The sequence below is a fragment of the Ambystoma mexicanum genome, chromosome 1p (genome assembly GCF_040938575.1).
Source record: "Ambystoma mexicanum isolate Mex_15411 chromosome 1p, UKY_AmexF1_1, whole genome shotgun sequence".
Classification (NCBI taxonomy): Eukaryota; Metazoa; Chordata; class Amphibia; order Caudata; family Ambystomatidae; genus Ambystoma; species Ambystoma mexicanum.
This window is the reverse complement of record NC_090921.1, coordinates 1,069,371,173-1,069,385,856: the sequence shown is the minus strand read 5'-3', so window position 1 is coordinate 1,069,385,856 and position 14,684 is coordinate 1,069,371,173. Positions and strand designations below refer to the sequence as shown.

The following is a 14,684-nucleotide window of genomic DNA, read 5'->3' as shown; positions in this document are numbered from 1 at the left end:
TTTGGTTTCAACTATCCCTCAAAGGTGGTAAGTTTAAATTGTATTGCTGGCAAAGGTATAACCTAGACTTCATTGGAAAGATTGCAAAGTACTCACATATTCTGAGAATCTGTTCACCTACCTTTTTCCTTCCCTAATCTTTTCCTTAACCTCAGTATTGCATTACGTCTAAAAAGTGATATATAACTGTCCAGTGTCCTAGCAATTGAAAGTCACCTCAGGGAGGTGGAGTGTGTGAGAGAGAGAGAGTGTGTGTGAGAGTGAGTGAGAGAGAGTGAGTGTGTGAGAGAGTGTGAGTGCGTGAGTGGTAAGTGAGTTTGAGAGTGTGACACACATCCCACCAGGGCATCTACTTGCTAATCATAAAACTGAGAAAGTGTTGTGAAGTGCATTTTTATTGTTGCATATTGCCCTTTCTAAAGAAGGCCTATTTAAAACCAACCGTTAAATAAAGAATTATTTTACTTGGAAACCTTGAGTATAAGTGTTAATTGAATACTTGTCATTGTGAATATCTATGTTGCATATTTACAGCTCACATTTACCCCTCTATCAACTTGTGTAGTACAGTCCTATACCAATAGGTGGGTTACCTATTACCAAGAGGGCATGGCTGGTGTAGTCCCCCACCGGGATATTACATACAATCTTGTCCAACAGAGTTCCAAAAGCCAGGGTGAATTCTGGAATGTCTACCGGGGATTCAGCTAAAGGTACGCTATGCACATACGCTATGCACATTCGGAGAGACCCTTTAGACATAATTTGAGGATCCTCATTCTATCCCACCCAGCCCTCTCGTGGCAGCAGTGATTGTAAAGGAGGATGCCTTTCCCTCTCCCCACTAGCAACTGCACTTAAGGAGAGAAATGTTTCCTTCGACCTTCCATTAGGAAAAATTATTTTTCGCAGTTGGGAAACTTACTCAAAGTTTTCCTGTCCCTGGTGATGGTATTTCAAATACCTGAAACCCCAAAATGATATTCCTTGCATGGGAGCAGCCAAGAAACCAGGGACGAGCAGAGCTGCAAACCAACTCCACCTCCTGCACTGAAGACAGACAGAAAACAAATCCAAAATGGTAGCAAGCCTTTAAAAGGCTTCTTTCCCTTGGTTTGACAAGTAAACAGATTATCCAATCAATTTGAAGGTGTCCCTCAGCCAATGGGAGGGTGGCTTTAAACTGATGCTTAGAATCACAGACAGTGTCTCTGACCTGGATGCGCTAAGCAGAGGAGTTTACTGAGGAAGTGCGAGAGGACCAAAAAAAGGGTATCCCTTGAGGCAGAAGAGCAGTGAGCTCCAGGGAACATGGGGTGAATCCTGGAACCCCAGAAGGGGAGTGTACTCCAGTGAGGGGGGAAATTAGCCATATGAGCTGGGAAGATGGGTGTGCTCCAGTGAGTAAGTGGTGAGCCCCTAGAAACTCAGAAGAGGGGTGTTTCCAGTGAGATTTTCAATGCCTCTGGTTGGCTCTCCTTCGAATACAATCCTGAGTTCAAAGACTACGTTTCTCAAGAGCATTTATGCTACATCCGAACTGAACTAATGTCCATGCAATGATTTACTATTTTAGTTAATAAAACCCTCCAACAGTATTTCCGGTCTCAGAAGTTGTTGGTTCACTCTTGTCTTCTGGCAGTGGTGACCCCCCCCACCTTGGAAGTCATAAGGACTCCAGGAAGTAACAACATGTTTAAGAGAGGATGGGACTCACTGGGAAGAAAAGGCCAGGGGCATTTTCAACACAGAAAAAGTTGAAATAACTACAGACAAGGCAAACAGGGATTTTCTACCTAACAGATTCGACACGGGGTAAGTCAGCATTTCAAATGGCCCATCAACGAGAAGACTGGCTCTCTCACCTGCAAAGCTATAGACAAAGTAAAGTATACATATACTCTGCTCTGTGCAATTGAATGTGCACAGAGATAGGCCATAGATCACAGGTTAATGTGGCACAAAAATGCCTTCTAATTCCAAATGTCGAAAGGGAGCAGAACTACATAAGGCATGTCCTTCAGGATCATGGTGTGCAGGGAGTATGCAGTGGATTAATGAGAGGATTAGTAGTAAGAGGCATTAAATAAACTGTACTGTTGGAAGTGCGCCTGTGCTCCGCTTTGTGGAAGAGATGTGCACTGAGGACTTATTCAAAGATGTTCCATTGTGCATACCAACAGTTTTGTCCTTGGCAATTCTCCAGGTTAAGGGTCCCTCGTGGATCATTCGCCTCGTGGTCAAATCAAGGTTCTGCAGAAATAAAAAAAGACTCAACAATCACTGCCCCTGCAAGGTTTGAGAAAAGAAAACATTAAACCAATCATTAAAGCCTGGACAGAAATAAAGGAATAGTACCTTAAACTCTGCAGCAAGAGGGTTGTTAATGGCCCTTTCAAGTGCAGTGGTGTCAAGCTGTTTCTGATACACCTTAAGCCGGTGCTGGTTTTCAGTTTGCTTCACTCCTTCATTCACATACTTCAGAATTGCTCTACAGCGGTCCCTACAGCGGTATAGTTTTTCCTGCTCCGATGTGCCACCTGCAGGACAAAACAGAGCCCAATACTGAGGGTCAATTAGACAGTGGCTAACCAAAGCAGGATCAAAATGAAAGACGGGTACAAGAATCATGACAAAAGTCCTAGAACGACGGTTGTAGGGGAATACAACCATAATCAAAGGCTCAGGGACATAATGTAAATAGGGATTAGTACTGCCTATTGTATGTGCCTCAATGAAGGAGCCATGCTATAGGTACAAGCCACACGGTCTGGGTGAGTATCACAAATAATCGCCCTGCCCAGTGGCAATTTCGCTGTTAAGGATGGACTTCTAAAATCAGCCTCTGGGAGAGGATTTTAGGAGGCCACCCCATTTGTGTTAAGAGGGAAGACACTAAGAGGTTAGCCAAATCCTAATCAAGGTAGAGTGGGAGAGCAGTCAAGGCTTTGTTTCAGGAGAAGTGTGAGAGTGTTTCAGGAGAAGTGTGAGAGTGGTTGTTAGGGAGAATTCTCATTTCTGTGCTAATTTCCTTCAACCTTAGAGACCCCAAGCTCTTTTGCTGGACTTTAGGACTTATTCATTTTTACTCTGGAGTGAGTGAGCCTTTTTTCCCTACTCATGTGTTTTTATCGGATTTGGATTGATATTTCCTTTATTTTTGGAGTGTGACAAACTCCATAGGCATCTACATTTTGTATGGTGGCACACATCTTCAGTGCAGCGTCACAGAGAAAGCCTTTAGATTTCTCTCAAGGTTTAAGATACCTTTTCTTGGGTGAACTAACGTTCCCAAGAATAGAAAAGTGAAATTGACTTTACTTACCTTTTCTCTTTGTAGGTCCAGCACACACCATTTTATGTGGAGTGCTGGGGGGTTACTTAGCAGCCCCTTATTCCTACTTACTCATGTAACATTTGTTATGTTTCCCTTACGACTTTTAATGGCTGGTGGCAGTTGTTTAATGTGCCTACCATTGTGCTTTTCTACCGCAGGCTTAATCCTCAGCCGAGTGTAGCACCCATGGGTGACCATTTTGTCAAAATGGCCCGGGTCTTCTTTTATCGCCATTTCTTGTTTGTGAGGTCTTTTTTGGGTTTTACTCTGTGCTCCAAACCAGGTTTAACCCTTTTGTTTGCTTTGGCGGGCTTCAGTACTGAAACCTGCCTCTGGCTCCAGTGTGTATGGCAGGGCAGGATATCGATATTGATATTTTATTTCTATTGCGCTCATACACAAGTGTTTCAGAGCACGACAAGGCAAGGGAAGAGAACAGGGGAGAACAAAACAATGATCTTACTAGGCCCAGTGACATTGAAAACGCGCTAGTGCGAGGGAGAGTGGGGAAAAGTGCATGGAAGGGGGGAGAAGTTGAAAGTGCGGAGCAAAGGAGAAACAGATAAATAATAAAGAAATAATAAAGGCAACACCCAGTGGTAGTGCAGCCAGCAAGTGGCAAGTGCTGGGTTTAAGGCAGCAGACAGGGTATGTCTGATAAGTGCAGGAAGAAAAGGGGTCGGGGGACTGCAGGGGAGGTGCCTGAAACTCTGTCCTTGGTCACCTTGGTAAACAGAATGCACCCAGTCAGTATTGGCTGGCTGGCTGTCCGTGCAGGACAGCCACCCTATTGTGCGACAGCTACGCTGTGCATGAATGGGAGAAACCTGTATAAAAAGGTGAGGCTTCTTGAGCTGAAGACAGAGTCGATGTCACGTCCCCGGTCCTGCCCTCCTCCCGTCACTCACCAGGCACCATTCGTTCCCATACCCACCACCCACACCAACGGGGAAGACACGGCAGGCGGGATGTCCGAGCGGGCAGATCCTCCTCTTTCCGCCCATTTCCGTGCTGGCGCTTGCCATGGCGTCTCGTACATGCCCGACGGCTCCGGCGTCGGCGGCTCCAGTTTCCACGCACGGGGGAACCTGATCGCGTCTCGCTCAGACGATCACGTGACTGGTCACGGGATCGCCTGTAGCCGACGCTGGCGTCCACATCGGACGAACACCAATCACTGATGGCGTCCGTCCATCACGTGACGCCTCTGTGCGGTCACGTGCCCTGTCACGTGATCTACCTTTCATTCAAAAAGAGCTGAGAGGAAACACTCAGTGCTTCACAGCTGTTTCCACCAGAGACCTGTTCGGCATTACCCTCGTTCTTCTTGTAACTCTTTGGAACTCGACCACGGACCGCTACTTGGACTTGTCTTGGATTGCCCTTCTTGTTTCGACGCATCTTCTGGACCCTTGGAACTCTTGACCACCCTTTTTCTGGCCCTGGAATTGCTCTGGATTACCCTTCTGTTTTGGCGAACTTCTACCCACGCTCCTGGCGATCACGTTTGTCTCCTGAGTCATTTGGGGTTCACCACCTGGACCTTGGATGGACTTGCTATCTGGTCACGCTCTGGCTATCGGTGTGAGTTGGAGGAAGTACTGTACATCCCAGCCTGCTGTCGGTCTTCCCTCGTTGTCTGTTCAGGCTTACTACCTGTCCTATCATCCCCAGGGTAAGCTGTGCCATTTTTTTTTCCTTGTTTGCTTGCACTGCCAGTATTGTTCATAGTATACCTGAACCTAACCTTTGCCTTACAGCACTCAGGGGTCCTTCCGGTGTTCCGGGTATCCGATTGACGACGCCACTAAATCACCTGTGGCCTCAAAGATTGCTAGGGCAGTATTCTTTACCTGCTCGAGCGGTACTTAGGGACGGAGGTAGTTTATAGCTACACGACCATCAAGGCGGATCACCAGGATCAGAACAGTCGACCACTGGAAGAAACATCCGACAAAAGAATCATGACGAGAAGCTTGTGGCATCCTCCTGGACCATTGAAGCCCTTCTGCTGAAACTGCTTTTCCCAATTGACAAGAGAAGCTCTGCAAAGGACGACTTCTTCCCTTGGGATTGGTGGGACCAACTAACCCCAAAACGAACTTTGCTGGAAGACCTTCCCCAACTGGCTGTACTTCTTTGCTGCTGCTGGAACCGATTGCCAGGGGTAGAGAAATCCGTAGCCGAGTGCAACGTCTTTAAGCTGGACCGATGCTCCAGTAAGATACTGAGGACCCTCCTGAAGTAGGACGACCCAAGCTCGAGTCACCTCACCAGAGTGCTGGACTCAAGGAGTGAAGGAAGCCCGTCCAGTGTCCAAGATGGTGCTATTTGCCGGTAGCTGAAACCGCAAAGTGCCACTGAACTGAAAAGAGCCAATAGCTGCCACCGGCCTCTGAACTGCTATGCCGAGTCCTCTAGATGTCCTCCCGCTTATCCCCACGACTGAGCCTGAGCCACACAGGATCTACAAGTCTGCAACTAGGATAGAAGCCAGCTGGATCCTCTTCTTCTAACCTAAGGTACTGTTCTGACTAAGGGGTACTTACGTCTTTGCCTGTAGCTTGCGTGTCTCAGGTGAGATTTGCAGTAGCTGCCTCTCTGGAGTTATCCTAGCTCTAACTTTTCACAAGTGTAACAGCTTGTGGCCCAACAGAGATTTTCTACAACAAACTAACTTTGTGCAAGACTTTTTTTGCTATCTAAGTTGTGCCTCAGTTCCATAGACTTTGCTCCAAATTGACTTTGGCTGTCCTGGTTCCCTGCAGATTCTTCTAACCCATTTACTTTGATTCTTACTGTCCCTCATAGGTGATACATTGGTTTTTAACTAACATTGCTGCAAAAGGTTTTCATCTACAATTCATTGGGAGATTTAAAAAAGTGCTCACATGCTCTCAGAACCCGTTAACCTTTTTGCTTCCATTAACCTTGCCTGTTTGCCAATCTCAGAATGTTACGAATTACAAAAGTGATCTATAAATGCCAATACTGTCCTAGTTAGTCAAGTCACCTCAGGGTGTAGTAGGTGTGTATGAAGCCTCTCTAAAGAGTATGTACTTGCTTTGACTTGATTCTGAGAATGTATTTAAGTGTATTTTTATTGTTGCACACTGCCCTTTTTAAAGAATGCTCATTTAAAACTGACCGTTATATAAATAAATAATTATCTTACAAGACAACCTTGAGTCTAAGTGTAATTTGAATACTTGTATTTGTGGATTTCAAACACACATTTACCCCTCTTGAGATAAGTCTGGCTGCTCAGTCACACTACCAACTTGTGCAGTAGAGCCCTACACCATTAGGTGGGTTACCTAATACCAAGAGGACAAGACTGCTATAGTCTCCCACAGGCTTAATGCATACAGTCTTGCCTAAGAGTGGTCGAGGGCTACAATGAGTCCACACAGAACAGCACCACAAATTCAAGTTAGTCAGGAAGTATACGAAAATACAATTTTTTGACTAGGCCTTAATTAACACATTGAGCATAAACAACAATCAAAGTTAAGTAATATAAGCAAAAACCAGGTATCACATATATATGGGATACATTACTCACCGTAATCGTATTTCTGATGCTTATATCTGCTTAGATTCACATGCTGCAGAGTATTACAGTTGTTTTCGAAACTCGAAAAGGGACGTCGACAGGGCGTGCCAGTAATACTATCCCTACTGTGACGGCCACTGTACCCATGGTCCTTCACGAGTCGAGGTCCCTCAGATTGTTATTTTTCTGACATGAGGTAGCATGAAGTGTAGCGTGAGTGCAGTTGTATCCAAGCAGATACGCATCAGACAAGCTCATAAGCATCCATGTGCCTTCACTCCGCGGGGAGGAAGGGTGGGCGCATGTGAATCTAAGCAGATAAAAGTAGTAAAAGCATCAGAAATACAATAATTACGGTGAGTTTTGTATCCCTTCTGAGGCTTGTGGAATTACGAGAAGGTGGTGGGATGTGAGAAGGTTCATGGGTGAACAGATGTCTTAGAACCGGTTGTCCCACCTGTGTATCTGTCTTGGAATGAGTGTCAATGCAGTAATGCTGAGTGAAAGTGTGTATTGAGCTCCATGTAGCTACTTTGCAAATGTTGTCTAGAGGGACATTTGCAATGAAAGCCAGAGTGGCTCCTTGTGGCGTGAGCTCTAGGTAGGCGTGAAAGGCAGTGTCTTGTTTGATAATGGATAGCACAATTGTATACATCTGACTAGCCCCCTGGAGATGGCATTCTTGGAAATGCAGTCTCCTTCTCTGCCTGTAGCTATGGAGACGAACAGTTGGTCTCTTTTTCTTAGCGGTCTGGTCTTGTTTACATAGTAAAGGACTGCCCTCCTCACATCTAGTGTGTGGAGGTTTACCTCAGCTGAGCTGGCGGGGTTCTGAAAGAAAGCCGGTAGCTCAATAGACTGGTTTACGTGAAATTTAGAGCTGAACTTAGGGGGCAACCTAGGATGAGTACGTAAAACCAGCTTAACCTTGTGTACAACAAAGAAAGGATCCTGCACCGACAATGCTTGTATTTCGCTCACTCTTCTTATGGAAGTAATAGCTACTAAGAAGGCAGTTTTGTAAGTTAGGTGTTTAAGACTACACTTATGCATCGGCTTGAAAGGTGGTCCCATGAGCTTTGCTAGTACAACATTGAGATCCCATCCTGGCGGCAAATTAGAAATTGGAGGGTGAAGTCTCTTTACCCCCTCCATGAATGCTTTGATGACAGGCACCTTCCACCATGAGACTTTATTGTGAGAGGTGGTGTAGGCTGACAAGGCCGCCAGGTGGACCTTTAAGGAGTTGAATACTAACAGTGAATCTAGCAAGTGGAGCATATAAGTAAGAATGTGGGATGGAGTACATTCTATGGGGTTAATTTGTTTAGAGTGGCACCAAATGACAAATCTTCTCCACGTGTCGAAGTAACAGTGCCTAGTGTTAGGTTTTCTTGCTTCTTTCAAGATATCCATGCACCTTTGCGGTAGGTTAAGATGTCCAAACTCTATGACTTCAGGAGCCATGCTGCCAAATTCATTGAGTGAGGTTGAGGGTGCACTGTTGCCCCCTGTGCTGAGTGAGTAGATTGGTCAGGCACGGGAGCTTGATGGGATTGCACATAGACAGTTTGCGCAGATGTGGATACCACAGTTGTCTTGCCCACATAGGAGCAACTAGGATGATTGTCATCTGTTCCTTGTGGATCGTGTTGACCACCTTTTTCATGAGAGGTGTTGGGATGGAAAAGCATAAGCAAATTTCCCTGACCAGTTCATCCATAGGGCGTTCCCCCTTGGAGCCTGGGTGTGGGAACCTGGACGTGAAGTCTGGGCATTGACTGTTTACGCTTGTAGCGAACAAGTCTATTGTGGGGAATCCCCATTGAGAGAAGAGGTGTTCTACGACCCCTGTGTGTAGGCGCCATTCATGTTCCTCTGGTAGGGGATCTCTGCTCAATGAGTCTGCCAGAGTGTTGAGTTCCCCTGGAACGTGCTGTGACGATAGGAATATCTTCCGTTTAAGTGCCAATCTCCAAACATGTTGAGCAAGCCTGGACAGATTTGGAGAACATGTGACCCCCTGTTTGTTGAACTAGAACACTGTTGTAGTGCTGTCTGTCAAGACTTGCACATATTGGTTCACTAGGTGAAATTTGAATGCCTTAAGGGCCTTGAATACTGCCAGAAGTTCCAGCAGATTGATGTGGTTCTGAGCAGCTGCCCGAGACCACAGACCTTGAGCTGTGTGGTGAAGGTAGTGACCCCCACCCCCACCCAGCGGGTGAGGCGTCTGTCGTGCCAATGGCTTGTACTTCCGGATCATGGAAGGGTTCCCCTTCAGCAGATTTTCTCTCGTCCACCAGCAAAGATTTTGCACTAGTGTTGGTGAAACAACCAATCGATCGTCTCACTGACCACTTGCTTGAGACCATTGTTTCGCCAACTACTCCTGTATGGGTCGCATGCGCAGGCACACGTGTGGTACCAGGTGAATGTAAGATGCCATCATACCTAGCAAACGCAGAGCTTTGCGCACTGTTATCTGGCGGCTGGCCTGATAATGTGGTATTTGCAGTAACATGTTTTGGACTCTTTCCTCTGACGGAAAGACCAACCCCTCTTCTGTGTTTAAGACAGCTCCTAGGAACTGTTTGGTTGTGCTTGGCACTAGGCTTGATTCTTTGTCATTGATGGAGAAGCCCAATTGAAAGAGAAGGATGATAGTTCTTTGAATATTCTGCCTGCAAATTAGGGGAGACTCCCCTGTAATCAGGCTGTCGTCCAGGTAAGGGAATGTTAGGCAGAAACCTGTGCAGTTCCCTTAGGGACCACTGCAAAATTCTTAAGACTACAGGTGTTGGCAGTAAACCCAATCAGTAGCAGTCTGTACCACCCAGATTTACCTGGTAACTGTGGCTGAACAGCCAAACTTCTCTCAAGAAGAGTTAGACAGTATATAGAGTATACACAATAGGTACAGAGATACAGCAGCACAAGCAAACACTGACCAGAGCTTTGGTGTAAAAGTATATAATTATTTAAAGACACACTTGTAAATTACACTAGCACAAAAAGAGGTAAGTAAATTCAACACACAGTCACTATTATAGGTATACAACCCTGATTACTTATTAGACAAGTCTTAGTGAGAAACACCACTTATTTTCAGACAGAGGTGAGCGCTTAACCTAAGATGGCACTCTAATAAATTATTAAAAAAAAGGGAGGGAAAAGGCAGTTATGAAAGCACACAATTTCAATACTTTTAAAAGAACCACAGTGAGGCAGGTTAGGCAAAGTCTACTGGAGAGCAAGGAAGTTCAAATGCCAGGCCCACTCTTAGAGAGAGCAAGCGAAATGTGTCCAGGATCACACAGTGGGGGTTATGCCCAAAGAGTCTTTGTAGATAGTTCAAAAAGATGAGATCAAGTCAGGAAAAGTTAGTTAACAGGCCCCAGGCTAACCCAGGTTAGAAAGTCGAGGATTTACTGTCACCCCCAACGATATGTCGCAAGGGAAGCCAGGTGGGACACAGTACCTGAAATGGGAAGAACGCTCCAACGGGGGCAGTTGTTCCTGGCAGCGGGTGCAAGTTGGTGTTTCGTCCAGAGGAAGAGGAGGTCTCGACGTGGAGGAAAGATGAAGGTCGTTGCACTGCCAGGGAAGAAGCCAGCCGCGGAGTTCTCTGGTTAAAGGTACTACCCTTTTATTCACGGTAGTGGTAAATCGTGGTATACCGGTTGCTGGGGTGCTTGGCACAGGCAAGGCGGCCACGAGATGATCCAGGAAGGCGAAAAGACGGGCAAACTGGTTATCCCCACCAGTCAAAGGAAGAAGACTCTCCGGACTGGAGATCTCCTCTGTCGTCGGGAAAAGTGGTGAGGCGGTTCAGCAGGGCTCCACCGGTGGTGTCGTCGTTGCAGGTCGGCTCGGCTTCTCCCTCCTTGGATTCTTTAGGTCCTGTGGCGACTTCTGAAGTTCCAGTGCCCAAAGCCCTGCTTTTATGCAGAAAACCCCCATTCATCAGTCCTAGCTGTCACTCAAACATGCTAAGTGGTGAGCTGGGCGGCTCACCACTGGGCCAATCACACCGGAGTGCGACTTGAGTTGCCAAGGCAACTCAGTCCAGGGTGCCTAAACCCCCTCCCTTACCCCCTGTGGTACCCAGAAAGAGTGGCACCACTTTTGGAGGCTTCTGTGGAGAAGCCCGCCAAAAAGTGGAACAAAGAGCTCGACTTGGGTTGGAGTCACAGAAGCGAACACAAACGCCATTTTGGAACAGAGTGTCGGCAAAAAATACCAACCGGTGAATTTATATTAATTTAATAAACCGGCGTTATGTTCGAGGCTATATTAAAAAGTGGTAGCCTCGAACAATGGGAAAATCCCATAGGAATATATTTGCGGTCGAATATAAAAAGTAGTATACACTGCCACCAGCCAAACCTCGGTCGCGGGGGACTGGACAGTGCCCCCTCGAACAACAGACCCCGGGGCAATCGAATTGCCCGGACTAGTACATCCACAATATGATGGTTTGTACTGGTTCTGTTCACAATTTGAAGACTAGTAAAGCCAATGGTGACTTTACATGCCCTGGGAGACCGTAGTCAGTCCCAGGGTATGGAGTCTATGTTTGGGGGTCGCTACGACACCCCTGGGTTACTGCACGGAGGGTGCTGTGTAACCCACATACCAAAAACACATGAAGCCCTATGGGGTAAAGGACCCCATAGCCCATAAAACACATACAAAGTCAAAGGAACACCTCAAATCATGTCTAAGAGTGGGAGAAAAAGAGTCTCACTTTTAGCGGGAGAAAAAAATAAACCCCAAAAATCCAGCAAAGCTGCTGAGGGACTCACTAGGTTTGGGAAATTAGCCTTTACAGATAATTCTCCCTAACAGGGTACACTGGGATTGCCGCCCTGCGCAGGTGTGCTGCCACCACTGCCAGTACCAGATGCTATTCCAAAGGGCAGCACTTTGAATTGGTAGTGCTGGTTCGCCATCTTGAAACACAAGAATCTTCTGTGCGCTGGGAACATTTAAATATGAAGACAGGCATCTTTCATATCCAGTGTTGCCATGTAATCCCCCTTGTTTAGTAGGGGGATTACCTCTTGTAGCGTAGTCATGCAGAACTTTTGTGGTTTGACTTATTTGTTTGCAGGGCGCAAATCTAATACTGGGCGCATTGTTAGATTTTTCTTTGGCACAAGTACGTAAGTTGAATAAATACCCTTGCTTACATGGTTGGCCGGGACGACTTCTATGGCGTCCTTTTGGAGCAGCGTGACGATTTCCTCAAGGAGGATGCAATGGTCTTCTGTGGAGTGGGCTTTCTGGCTTGGAGGGTGGATCCGGGGTTGTCCAAGAAGCTCTATACAATATCCGCTCGCTACGGTGGACAGCACCCAACTGTCTGCAGTGATTCCCTCCCATGCTTGGGTGAAGTTGGAAATGCGCCCTCCTACTGGAGAGGCATGGGTGGGCAACCTGAAGCGGGATGTCACTGCTTCTGAGGTGGGGTACCACCTCTGGAGGAGCCGCCCCTTCCCCGACAGCGAGATCTGTGCGGTCGTCTCTGGAAATGTTGAGAGGCTTGGCCTTGGTTGTTCCCTAAGGCCGTACCTTGACATTGATTATAGGAACCCCTCTGGGCAAATTGTCCTTGTGAACGATAAAAATTGCTGTTTCCCCTTTGGCCAGGAGGTTAATTAGTCAATTGGCCCAATGATTTCAATGCATCATACTCCTCCTTGGCTGTCTTCAAGGCATCCTCGCCAAAGAGAATATTGGGCTCGACGGGCATGTTAACGAGAGTAGCTTGCGTCTCTGGCTTAAAGCCGGATTGACATTAATAATGGTACCCTCCGCTATGATTCTTCCAGCGTTATACGTGGCATCATGGCCACTCTTTAGCAGGCAGCTTGACACTGCCTTCCCTTCTGCAGCCACCAGTGCTGACTCTTAAGGGGTTCTGGGGCTGATGAGAGTAACGCGGAGACTTCGTCCCATTTATGGCAATTATAACTAGCTAATAAGGTCGCATTATTAGCAATTCTGGTCTGGAATGCAGCAGAAGAGGCCACCTTCGTGCCCATTGTGTAAAGCCTCTTCCTTTCCTTATCTGGGGGAGCCTCAGAGAAGGCCAGAGTACCACCTGCTCTCTTTCTTGTTGTAGTAACAACTAGTGAGTCAGGCTTTAGCTGACCCCTAATGTACAGCGGGTCTGAAGGTGCAGGTCTGAAAAGTTTTTCAGTGCGTGGGTTCACAGTCCTCGTCTGATTGGTTGTCTCCAGTGAGGGTTGTACCTTCGCTGGAAAGACTTTAGTAGTGGAATAAACTGAGTAACAGATATTTTTATCTCCCAAGATTTCGTCAACAAAATCTTTGTCCTGACGATCCTCCAAGGTAGATATTTGAAAATGTTGAGCTGCTTGGATAAGTACCTCATTCAGAGGAGGTTGATTATCAATGGGTGAATCTACAATAGGGAGGTCTTGATCAACTGGTGAATCTATGATATACATGTCTGTATCAGGGTCGCCCTCATTATCCTCATTATCTCTATAATAAGGGTCTGCGGCTTCTTGGTCATAGAGAGCCTCATGATCCGTGTCCGGGTCAAATAGTTCAATTACAGTTGGATCTTTGCGCTGGTTTGCTGTTGTGGGAGGGGTCGAGTGAAAACTCGATAAGTAGCTAAGGTGTCTCATAAATATTTGCCATGAAAGACATTCTTCTCATGACCCCGTCTATATCTTCGGCTGACCATTGGGCAGAACTAGAAATAACCATAGACTGGGGTGAGAGGCCTAGATCTTCTGGAGTGGGTGGGATTACATTAGAAGGTGTAGCCTTTTTCTTTAAGGCTGAAGACTGGGAATTCTGTGACTGAGGTCCCTTACTCTTATGAGGGGACCTAGACTCCTTTTGCATTACAAGGCCTTCCGGTACATGCTTTTTAACTAACTCTGCAAGTCCGGCATGTACAGGCTTTTTTTTTACCACAATCGACGAGTAACGTCGAATCTCGGCTACGGTTAGCTTGGAAGTCTCGTCAGCCTACTCTTCAGGAATATTTTTATATGCGACGTCTGTTCTGTCTTTCAACAGTCGGGACCTGTCATGTGGCGATCTCTATCTGGAGTGCCCAGAGGACAGCGAATCAGCAGACCTTTCCGTAGACGTCACGCGTTGCCGGTTGTGTGTTCGGTGGGGGGTGTTGTGAGAGCGCTTTCGCTGCTGGGTGTTGTCCCCATAACACTGCCCACGGCCTGTCTGTTGGCGTCGGGGGCCTGCGCTTGGGAAACCTGAGTAACCCGGTTGCCTTCGCCGTTGGATACCGCGGCGTTACTGCCATTGCCGAAAGCACCTTTGACTTCCATGGCCTAGAGTTGTCTGGCGTGATGGGCTTTAGTTAAGCGGTCCTTCAATGTCTTGGGTTTGAAGAGCCTACACGCTCGACAGAAACCCTTGACGTGGTCCCGAGGGAGGCACAAGTTACACACAAGGTGTTTGTCGACCCACGGGAACTTTTTGTTGCACTTGGGGCACAATTTAAAGGGGGTCCTTTCCATAACGAAATGACACGGCAGTTAGGCAAATGTAGTGTACGAAAAGGGGTATATACATTCTAGTATAACCCCCCCCCCTCTCTCCCTACTGGGAGCGGCCTTCCAAGGCCGGACCAGATCTGTCGACGGGAGTTTGACGGTCGTTTAATTTCTCCACCGCTGTCGGATGGTCTCGCTAGCCGGTGGATATAAAGGGTTATAAAGGATAGTAAGAAAAACTATCATTAATTGTATAATAATAAATGGCAATATGACGAAAGAGAAC

The 14,684-nt window shown here is 46.8% G+C and overlaps 1 protein-coding gene across 3 annotated transcripts in view; it reads right to left on the bottom strand.

Moving 5' to 3' along the window:
• ARHGEF11 (Rho guanine nucleotide exchange factor 11) overlaps positions 1 to 14,684 on the bottom strand; it is a 1,841,770-nt gene that overhangs the window by 403,729 nt on the left and 1,423,357 nt on the right. For all 3 annotated transcript variants that reach the window (XM_069604553.1, XM_069604546.1, XM_069604551.1), the window contains 2 exons: positions 2,359 to 2,540; positions 2,178 to 2,253 (listed from right to left, as the gene is read on the bottom strand). In XM_069604553.1, the coding sequence (XP_069460654.1) occupies positions 2,178 to 2,253; positions 2,359 to 2,540 (258 nt within the window). The remainder of the gene's footprint in view (positions 1 to 2,177; positions 2,254 to 2,358; positions 2,541 to 14,684) is intronic.